General features: G+C 29.9%; 2 protein-coding genes across 3 annotated transcripts in view; both read left to right on the plus strand.

The window, feature by feature from the left end:
• The window catches only part of LOC117179709 (synaptic vesicle 2-related protein), a 5,019-nt gene extending 2,755 nt beyond the window's left edge, over positions 1 to 2,264 (plus strand). For both annotated transcript variants that reach the window (XM_033371746.1, XM_033371745.1), the window contains exons 5-8: positions 25 to 88; positions 189 to 314; positions 401 to 609; positions 680 to 2,264. In XM_033371746.1, coding sequence (XP_033227637.1) covers positions 25 to 88; positions 189 to 314; positions 401 to 609; positions 680 to 1,262 — 982 coding nt within the window. In that variant the 3' untranslated portion in view covers positions 1,263 to 2,264. The remainder of the gene's footprint in view (positions 1 to 24; positions 89 to 188; positions 315 to 400; positions 610 to 679) is intronic.
• Positions 2,265 to 7,045: 4,781 nt separating this feature from the next.
• Positions 7,046 to 11,563, plus strand: part of LOC117180912 (RNA helicase aquarius) — a 100,061-nt gene continuing 95,543 nt past the window's right edge. The window contains exon 1 of the mRNA XM_033373528.1: positions 7,046 to 7,265. Coding sequence (XP_033229419.1) covers positions 7,182 to 7,265 — 84 coding nt within the window. The 5' untranslated portion in view covers positions 7,046 to 7,181. The remainder of the gene's footprint in view (positions 7,266 to 11,563) is intronic.

The following is an 11,563-nucleotide window of genomic DNA, read 5'->3' on the forward strand; positions in this document are numbered from 1 at the left end:
TATTACTATTGTATTTATTTTCAGTGTCACATTGTATGCAGAGTTTCTTCCGGCTGAACAGAGAGCAAAATGTGTAGTTCTATTAGACGTGAGTTGATGAAATCTGGAAAAAAGTGCTGAAAGATTTTATTCAGATTTTGGACATTTCTGAATGCATATTCAATAATAGGCATATTTTATTTTTACAGTGTTTTTGGGCATTGGGAGCGTGCTTCGGAGTAGTTTTAGCTTTAATATTGATGCCAAGCTTAGGATGGCGTTGGCTCCTTGGGATATCGACGATACCTCTACTTCTTTTCTCTTTATTTACTCCGGTAAATATGATAGAAAACAAACATTTATGGCAAATCAGGTGGGTAAGATTAGTGTGCAGTCAATACAGTATATGTAATTTATGTAGTGGCTCCCGGAATCAGTTACATTCGACTTGCTCTCAGGACGAACAGATAGAGCATTGAATACCTTGGAACGAGTAGCACAAGAAAATAACAAACCCATGCCAGTGGGTAGACTCGTTTTGGATCGAATGCAACCCAGTAGTAAAAGTAGATGGGGAGAACTGCTTAGCAGGGAAATGTGCAAGACTACAATTTTGCTCTGGATTATATGGTAAGTGTAATTATACAAAAATCGTAAATCAAGTACCTATGTTAAAATTAATTTAAAAAATACATTACAGGATGGCGAGTGCATTTTGTTATTATGGGATCGTATTGATAACCACAGAACTGCTCAATTCATCTTCCGAGCAATGTAACAGTCAAATTTTAAAATCCGAATCGGATGCTAAATGTCAAGGAAATTGTAAGCTGACTCGTGGCGATTACATTGACATTTTATGGACTACGTTGGCAGAATTTCCTGGAATATTTTCAACAATATTTTTAATAGAAAAGTTGGGCAAAAAACTAACTATGGTTATTCAATTACTGCTGTTTGCATTAGTCGTATGCTTACTAAGCAAAGCTTGTATCCTCAGTAGATTTGTTTTAACAATAGGACTTTTTCTGACCAGAGGCTTAATAGCAGGAGTTTTTCAAGCCGCATACGTTTACACTCCAGAAATGTATCCCAATTATTTACGTGATACCGGCGTTAGCACATGCACGGCAATGGCCCGTTTTGGCGCAATGATCACGCCATATGTAGCATTAATTGTTTTACAGTCGTCTTCATTAACAGCTATGGGCATATACGCCATAACTGCCATTTCTGCTGCAGTGGCTATTATATTGTTGCCGGTTCAAGGAAGAACTTGCTAATTTTTTTTATCATTTTAACGAATTTGGAAGTAGCAAAGGATTTTTTTTATTTTCTTATTGTTTCTGTCCAAGGATCGTTTTGTTACTATTTTCTACATTCTATGTAATATTATTTTTACCAGTATTACTTTCCTCTACAAAGAAAATATTTATACACATTAAAGAAATTTTTATAACATTTTATATGACGTGCGTTGGTAATTATTTGATCTATGTCCAATAGACCTTTCGATCCTAGGCGTCGCCAGTGTACACATGCTGGAATGTGACTTCTTTTCCCACGGCAAGAAGAGAAGAATTCAGAATCTGAATTCCGATTAATACGTTAACTTTCCAAACTTCTATTCCACAAAATGAATAGAAATTATGCATGTGGACATATTTTGTGGACAGATTAGAAGGAATTAAAGTAATCGGAAATAAAGCATGTAAGTATGGAATTAAAAATAACCTTGACAGAAAAATTGAAATTTCCAAACTTAAGTTGCTCACGAAGGAATAGAAGTAAGCGCACATATTTTGGGACAGATTAGAAGGAATTAAATTAATGGAAAGTACGGCTTGGAATTAAAAATAACCCTGAGAGGTGTGTCTACTGCTCGGATTAAGCGGAATTAAAAATGTGGAAAATATGTTTCGAACAGTTTTGTGTCGAAATGTATGGAAAATGTTACCAATAAAAAAACAACAGCAAAAAAGAATTGGTTAAATAGAAGATATTTTAAACGTAGGAAAAATATGAAGTATATTTAGGAAAAAAGTGCGGCGACCGATCACATTGTTTACACCTAGCGGCACCTCTGTCATCTTCAGCCAAATCTTCGAAAATAAAGCAAAAATCATGGAAGATGATGTTCCGGAAGCAAAATTCCACTGGAACGTTCAAAGAATAAATTATCGTTATTGTTATTATTATCAATGAATATCCGATAAACCGTAAGTGACAAGTCAAAGTTAATGTCAGTTTATAATATAGGTAACATATTATAATGTAGTATATACGGTACTCGAAACGAATAAATTACCCAAAATTCAAGTTTGAACATTTTTATAAATTTCCGGAAAATTGTGTGTGTGTGTGTGTAATTTATGGTAATCTTACAGGTAATTTATAGTAACTTACCCTGAAATGATCAAAACTCAATTTTTAAATGTCTAAATTTATGACATTTTTCGGCCATTTATGGCAATTTTACAGTTAAATATGGTAACTTACCATAAGTCATCCAAAATTCAAATTTCATTTTAATAAATTTCCTGAATTTTATGGAAATTTTTTATTATTTATGGTTAATTACCATGTAAATATGGTCATTTATCATAATTTACCCATAATTCCATTTGAAACATTTTTATAAATTTCCGGAAATTTTTTTTATTTGTTGGTAATTTGTGGTACTATTAAAGGTAATTTGTGGTAACAAGATATTTAAATTACCCATCAATCAAATACAAAAATTCTGTAAGTTTACGGACATTTTTGGTAATTTACGGTAGTTTGATGAATTCCCTAATAGCTCGGAACGTTCCGGGGACGTGCCCTGAGCGTGTAAAATGTCCGCCGCGTGGGAACGTTCCACTGGAACCTGTGAAGAACCTTCCATTATTGATATTTTTAATAACAATTATCTCGTAAACCGTAAGAGATAGGTAAAAATAGATGTCATTTTTGAGTACCGTATATACTACATTGTAATATTGTATCTATATCATAAACTGACATTAATTTTGACCTATCACTTACGGTTTATCGAATATTCATTAATAATAATAACAATAACGATAATTTATTCTTTGAACATTTCCAAGTGGCGGACATTTTACACGCTCAGGGAACGTTCCAATGGAACGTCCCGAAGGTTCCCGCGGAACGTTCCAGGAATGTTCCGTGCTACTAGGGCTATCTTTTTCTTTCCACGCCCTATCCGTCGCGTTTACTCAGATCAATCTCTTTGTATCTCTGACTCTATCCCTTACCCTAGTACCACGGAACATTCCAGGAACGTTCCGCGGGAACCTTCGGAAGTTCCCTGAGCGTGTAAAATGTCCGCCACTTGGGAACGTTCCAGGAACATTCCACTGCAACGTTAAAAGAATAAATTATTGTTATTAATATTATCAACGAGATAATAGTTATTAAAAATAATGGGAGGTTCCCCTTCCCCAGAGGTCTCAGTTGAACGTTTCCAAGCGTCGGACATTTTACACGCTCAGGGCACGTTACTGGAACGTTCCAGGCACGTTCCGTGCTATTAGGGGACAGTCACAACTGTCTATCTCATTCGATCCATGGTGTTCACAACCGTCTATCACTGACTCTATCCCTTGTGGTCCTATGGGCCTACCTTTTTCTATCTTTGTTATTCACAAATGCCTATCTTTATCTGTTCCAGACTACTCACTATCAACGATATATCGTTTTAATTTCTATCGATTTGAATCCACTTAAAAATGTAGTATAGGGCTATCTTATATTTCAAAAAAGATGGAAATCGATGCACTTGGATAGGAAAATAGGGATTAAAAAAGATAGACGAAATTTGTTATTTCCCAACGGATAGAAAATTGTACAGATGGACCAGTAGAGGATTCATTTTGATAGAAATACTGGGCTCCACAAAGATAGGGCCATCCTATATTTCAGAATAGATAGAAATTGATTCACTTGAATAGGAAAATAGGAATTAAAAAAGTTAGACTAAATCTTAGATTGCCTAACGGATCAAAAAGGATAGAGGTGGATAAGCCGCGGATTTATTTAGATAGAAAGACTGGGATTAAAGAAGATAAGGCTATCTTATATTTTAGAAAAGAATGCAAAAGATTCAATGAGATAAGAAGATAGGGATTGAAAAAGAAAGACAAGATTTTGGATTGCCTAACGAATAGAAAAAGGTAGACGTGGATAAAGAAAGGATTCATTTGAGAGGAAACACTAGAATAGGGATTGGGATTAGAAAGAAAAGTATACATGTGGATAAGTGGCGGATAGAAATGGATAGGAAGATTGGGATTCAAAAGAATAGAGGTGATTGTAGATTGAAAGAAAGATTGAAAATGATCGAAGCGATAGACGTGGGATCAAGATGGATACATCCGTTGTTTCCCTTTCAATCTTAAAGATAGAACATTATTCAAACGGATAGAGACTCTATTTATGTTCTTCCAGCGGGGCCCCCTCCCTATTGTAAAATTTTTTAAGATTTGTATGCCCCCCACCTTGTTACGTCAGATTTAATCTGTTTTAATCAATATATAAACAATATATCAATTACTTTCATTCTTAATCAGATATCAAAAGAATATTTGAAAGAATTTGAAAAGATCTCCGGGAACTTGAAAATATTTCAAAAGACGACAAAGTATTTTTAAGAATTACAAAAACTTAACGGATTCTACGCCTTAATAGCACGGAACGTTCCAGACACGTTCCCGAAACGTTCCGTGCTATTAGGGCATCATATAAAGGGATTTTAAGGGATTACAAAAGTTTTAGAGTATTTCAAGCAATTCCAAAGAATTACGAAATATTTCAAGAGTTTAAAGAAATTATCTGATATAATTTCGGAATGAATCTTAATTCCTCAAGGAATTTAACATGATTTTCAGGCATGTCAAGGGATATGATTATATTTAAACTGATTTTATGAGATTTCGAAATATTGTGAAACAAGTCAAGAGGATCAAATCAAATTCCGTATATAGTATTTATCTGAAGTTGGATAGAAACGCTGCAAACAATTGAAACTGAATTATCTAACGGCAAATAATTTGTATCGCGAGGTGCTGGGTGCAAATTATCCGTCGTTGTATAATTTCAGCTGTCAATTGCGTGACATGTTTTTATCCAACTTCACATCAATAATATTCTTGGGATGTACTGTCGTTCTAAATAATTTCAATAGATATATACAGAAGTATTTTCATGAATTTTGAAGGATGCTAGGGAACGCTCACATATTATGTAACATTAATGTCGCTTTCTTGTAAGAGGCTTTGTAAGAAATTATGATTCTCGTTCCCAATTCCGTAGCAGCAATAATTAGACTGAGGTTCGAATCCCAGCAGAGATAAAGTGGAAGTTTTTTCACAGCTAAAAATTATATCTGTTTTGGCTTAGACTGTGTAGATCAAAAACCGTTATTCCATAGACAATAAAATATTACACTATCCTGGTCATTTTGTATAATTTAAAAAAATTTAATGGAATGGCTTTTAAAATTCTTTGTGAGATTCGAAAAGATTCCCGCGTATTTTAAAGATTTCGATGAATTCTAAAGGTATTTGAAAGATTTAAAGGGGTACCCTCTTATTTTATGAAATATTTAAACGAATTTCAAGAATTCTAACCGATTTTTGAAGATTTTCCGCGATTTCAAAGGATTATCTTATTAGGTATTTTCCCTTCAATCAGCATCTAACTTCACTTCGTTTATTGCTGAGGGAAAAACAATGGACCCAAATTGGATTTGGTCCATTTTTGCCCTATTTTGCTAATATCTTCATAAAAAATAATTGTTTCTATATAAGTGTATTTGAAAAATAGTTTTTATTTGTTAAGTACTATTTAATGACATAATAAAATGATAATAATTATTATTCATTACGAAGATAGCACAAAAATAAAGTGTTGTCCCATGCCATTTGACGATGAAGTGAAAATGCCTAATAGGGGATTTTGAATATTTCATGCGATTTCACGACATTTAAAAACATTGTAAGAAATGTTCTTATTTTTAAATTGATTTTAAGGGATTTCGAGAGAGAAAAAAGAAATAACCAAATATTAGTAAATATTTATCAGTGATGACTACAATAATGTTAATAACACTAATCAATTAATGGTTTAAAAGTAAAATGATATGTTCCAGAAATATTTTATGAATAAAGAGTAAATGTATGACAAATTAAACTTTCATTACGGTAAATTAATTGATTAATTACGAGTATTGTATAGTGTAAAAGCGAAATTGAAATTATATTTAAATTTAAATTCTTATTGAAGTCCAACATCTAAACTTCAACAGTATAATTGTCTAAAAATGAAATTCACGGAAAAAGAAACTATATTTAATGTAGTTCTAAAGATACCTTTTTATTGGTATTAACTTCGTGATAAAAAATAATTGTTTCTACATGAAGTACTTACATCTACACGTCATTAATTTATTATAATCTTAAAAAATATTTGAACGTGTACTAATTTATAAACAATTCTTTCAAGTGTAGGTTAGAATATAATTGAAGTATTATAATAAATATATAATAATGATATATTATAATTGTAAAAATTAATAATAATTCCACACTATTTATATACCTATGACCTAGAAGGCGTTTATAACCAACGTTCGTCAATAGTTTATCGTAAAATAGGCACTTAGCTACACTTTTGTCTATATTTTAAAATTTTGCTATCACTTTCTCAAAACTTAGGGCTTTCTATGGGTTATTTGAAATCCTCGTAGAAATCTTCTTTCTCGTGATTTTAACCGTTTCTTAATTTAATATCTAGAATCCTTAAATTAATTAAGGTTTGAACGAGGTTATGTCACGTGCTAGGAAATTCAAAAGTTCAAAACAGACTACCACCATCATTGTTATGTAATTTACCGGTTTTCTACAGTTTTCCACGTAAATTACTTCATTTAGGTAATTTACGTAAAAGACCTCGAGTGACGCGTCACTTTGCAACCCTGGATACCAATGAAAAGGTCTTATAGACGCATGCGTAGTATATCACCGCGTATATTTCCTGCCTGGACGTGTCGTTGACAGGCGTTGACAGACGTTGAGTCTCTTGGTTAAGTTTGAGACTTGAAACCAAAGTTAATATCTTCGTTGAAACTTAAGTAGCGTTTCGTATGGAAATGCTTGAAATTGACATTATAAAAAGTTAAAAATATATATTAATATAAAATGGAAAATCCACTTCAACCCCCTGTGAAAGTTAACAATCCTGCTCCAACTGTTGAACAGATTAATGCTGATATAATAACACAGGTAAACCGTCAAAATAATAACCTAATAATTTTAATACGGTTCGTTGCATTTGTTTTAAATAATAGTTCAGAATATTTAGATTCCTCAATTAGTATCTTAAAAAATCTCTTCCATAATTATTATACCGCATTTTTTGCTTGATACATATCTGTTTCAAAGTCTGAGAACACCGGCATATCTGACAAAAAAAGAAGACAAATATTCAATACAAATTCTATTTAAACAAACACTGCTGCTCGAAAATCTAGTTAATTGCAATAAAAATTTCAAATTTAATTCCGTTGCTGTAAATTGTTTACTTATCAACAATGAAACAGTGAAATTTAAGGATGGTGCAGGGGTACACATAACCTCAAAATTTAATAATCTTTACAATCGTTTTTAAAATTTATAAAAATAGCCACACTGTACATTTTAACATGATTTGAAACAGAATCTACGTTTACTTAAAAAAAAAGTTGAATTGGTAATTTTTTATTTAAATCCGTTATTTTGAAGTTTTTGTTGTTTTGATTTAGATAGCAGGTGTTATTTTTATTCAATCTTTATAATTTAGGGCCCATTTTATTCATAAAAAGGTTCTCTACAATTACTACAAAGCATATTGTTAATAAACTTCTTAAATAGTAACTATTTGTTTTCGATAAAACCCCCACAAATAGAATTTTCGTGTTTTTTAGGAACAAAATAAGCCGTCAATGCTCAAGATTGAATCAAAATCACAAATCAGCTATTTTATTTTTAGTTTAATAATTAATTAACTAATATAAATAATAGAAAATAGACTAATTTGCACGACATGTTTTTTAATCAATGAAAAACCAGTGTAAGATTATTTTTTGGGTAATGCTTAGGCGTAATTATGTATTATTTTCGAAAAGTTTCGTAGTGAAGTTACAAAGAGTGATATTTTGGAAACCTCGTAAATTGATTTGGTTTTATGCTTTATCTACGAAATTGGTCATAAAAATACGCGAAAAAGTCATTTTAAAGGTGAAATTCGACCAAAAAACTTAATTTAAAAATACAGAAAGAGGTATTCTAGAGGGAGTTGAAAAAATCTAATCCAAGTCAAAATTCGTCACAATTTAAAAGTCCCTTCTTCAAAATTTTAGAAATTCTTGAAAATTCAACTACTTGCGTTGAAAAGCTAAATTATTTTATTAAAAATTAATTTTTTTAGTGTAAGATTCGCCATTTTAATGGAAAATTCATATCTTTCATAAAATGTAACTACTTTGTTCAAAATCAATTTCCCAATGAAGAATTTAATTATTCTATTAGAAAATTCAGCTTTTTTTCTAAAAATCCGATTTGTTGTTGTTAAGAATTAGATTTTCAACGAAAAATTCAACTATTTTATTTTTAGTTGAATTTTTATCTTTTTTTGATGAAAATTCAACTACTTGGTTGGAAATTGATAGTTTTTATTGAAAAATCCAACGATTTTTTTTTGAAAATTTACCATTTTTGTAATGAATATTCAACTATTCCAGTTAAAGATTCATAATTTTAGTTGAAAATCCATCAGTTTGGTTGAAAGTGAATTTTTTCTATTGAAAATTTAACCGTTCCATTTTGGGTGGTACGAGTAAATTGAAAATTTATTTATTTCGTTAAAAATTCACGCATTTGAAAAAAACTACTTTTTGGTGGAAAATCGATTTTTTTTCTTAAGTTCATCTCATTGCTTCAAAATTCTTATATCCAATTGATGATTCATAATTTTATATAAGAATTAATTATGGAATTTTTGAAGTTCGTGTACTGGATAATAAATTATAATAGTACTTCTAAAATACATACAAATGATTATTAATTGAAAATACTGATATTTATTATGCACTTATGCATATTATTCATTGAAAGGTATGCAATAAAATGATTAAAAAACAAAGTTGATTATCGAATGCGATAATCGGTTTTATTTTATCTGTATTCAATATTTTCAATTGAGAAAGTTTATTCTGAAATTTTAAAAATCATCAATCTCATTATTAAATTTCATAACTATACAAATATGTAAAAAGTCTTGTTTTCTACATTGGAGGGAATTTGACTCCTAGCGTATTCGACCTTTTTAATTTTTTTTCTTTAATAAAAACCTTAGATTCTCTTTCAGATTTTATAATATTTAACAATGTAGGCATTTTTAAAGTTTATAAACCAGTTTAAAATTAAATTTTGAGGTCATTTTTACACTTGGAAACATCCTTAATATATATTTTTTGTATTTTGTAAACTTTTATGATTTTTCTGCATGAATTTGACTATTTTTCATTTTTATGCAGAAGGAATCGATGGGTCACAAAATTTCAGTAGAACATAACTTTATATAGATGGATCATTCTCTAAATATATTAAGGTCACTTTTGATCAAAACCATTTTTTTACAAATGTATTTTTGAATCTAATTTTTAACAATTATATTTTTAAATTAAAATGTATGGGATTTGGAATATTTCTTTGGTTCACGATAAGTCAAGAGTTTTATATTCTAAATTTTACAAATTAAAGAAATTTTTAATGCGAATCATTAAAATTACAATTCTTAAATTTTGATGATTTTGAAGATCAAAAGTCAAGGTTTCAATTTTTAATCTTCCAAATTGAAGAAATTTTGCACGTAAATCATTAAAAACTTTAATTTTTAAGATTTTCAATTTAAAATTATTTAATTTGTTAAAATTTGCAATTGAAGGTCAACCACTTTTGAATGGTTATAGTTTAAAAGGATATAATTTTGAACCTTTTTGTTTTTTACTTTGTAGTTAAATTTTGAAGAATTAGAAAGGAAAATTCTTTAATTTTTCATATTTCAAATTGAAGACTTCAATATTTAATGTATACAGTAGAAGATCATGCAATTTTTAATCATTAAAAAAAAACCATTTTAAAGATCTAAGATTGAAAAGTATTCAATGCTGAAGACTTAAAATTGAAATTTATTTAATTTTAAATGTGTAAATTAAAGAAATTTCAAATGTAAATGATAAAAATTACAGAATTTTTCATTTTAAAATTTAAAACTTGAATAATTCTTAATTGTGTGTAAATTTTTTCAATTAAAAACCCTTGAAATGTAATTATTTACCAATTAAATTTCTACAAAAATGTTAATCTTAATTTAAACAAACTTTTTCATTTCTTTTTTCATCTTTTTCATTTAGAAATTTTAAATTTAATATAATTTTTCACTTAGAATTGTCTTTTAATTTGAAAATGTCAATGGTTAAGTATTTATTAAAAAATATTGGCATCCATGAAAATATTGAAATTACGAGTTTTTTCAAGCATATCTTAGTATTGCTTTAATATTTTCCATAATTTTTTAACTCGTTTACAAAATGCTTAGAACTTTAAATATTTTAAAATGTGATATTATAAATTTGTAAATAGTTTTTTTTTTAATATTAGAAAATAAAAATCTGATGACTTAAACCCAGAAAAGAAACTTTTAATGCAGAGATTTAAACTGTTTTGAAATAGAAATTTAATGAATAATTTAATGAAAATTTATTTTCACGGGATTTCAAATTATTTCTACATATTTTAATGAATTTTTACGGCTTCAAGGGATTTTAGAGTATTTTAATTAATAAATTAAATTTTATTTCAAAGTTTTACTGCAGATTTTAATAAATTTAGAAAATATGAAAGTCATGGACAAATTTCAAAGGATTTTAAACATTTTCAGTTATTTTAAATGACTCCAAACAATTTCAAGTGATTTCGTTTGAAAAATGTGTAGAACAATAAAGTCTCTTATTAAAAGACTGTTTCTTTCCTAAATGCAAAATGAAATGTTTAATCTTTCCCCTAATTTTTCCCTTTTTCGTGAAAAATTCGTAAAAGCAGGTGCAGTGCGCCTTCAAACAAGGGTTTCGTAGCCTATAAAAACGTTAATTAAGTCATTTAAATCTCCCCGTCCCACATTTTCCCTTCCATATTCCCTCTTCTTTCGTCTACTTTCCTATACCCTCCAATAATTCCTCTCACTTCTCCTACTCCTCTTCTCTATCTCCTTTCTCCTCGCTTCGCCTCCTGTCACATCTTTTATTCTTCTCCACTACTTTTCTCACATCTCACTTCCCCGTTCTTCTTGCCCTACACTTCCGCCCCTCACTTCCATTCCCCTACTATCACGTGTTCTTCTTCATACCTGATTGCCCATCACTTACTTCTGCTTCCTCTCCTTACTCCTACTTCCCCTCCCTTTTCCTACTATCCCTCCCCGTACTTTAACTTTAATTTTCTGTCCATTACTCTACTTCGCCCTCGTCTATTTCCCCGCTCCT

This window comes from Belonocnema kinseyi, chromosome 9, assembly GCF_010883055.1.
Source record: "Belonocnema kinseyi isolate 2016_QV_RU_SX_M_011 chromosome 9, B_treatae_v1, whole genome shotgun sequence".
Taxonomy (NCBI): Eukaryota; Metazoa; Arthropoda; class Insecta; order Hymenoptera; family Cynipidae; genus Belonocnema; species Belonocnema kinseyi.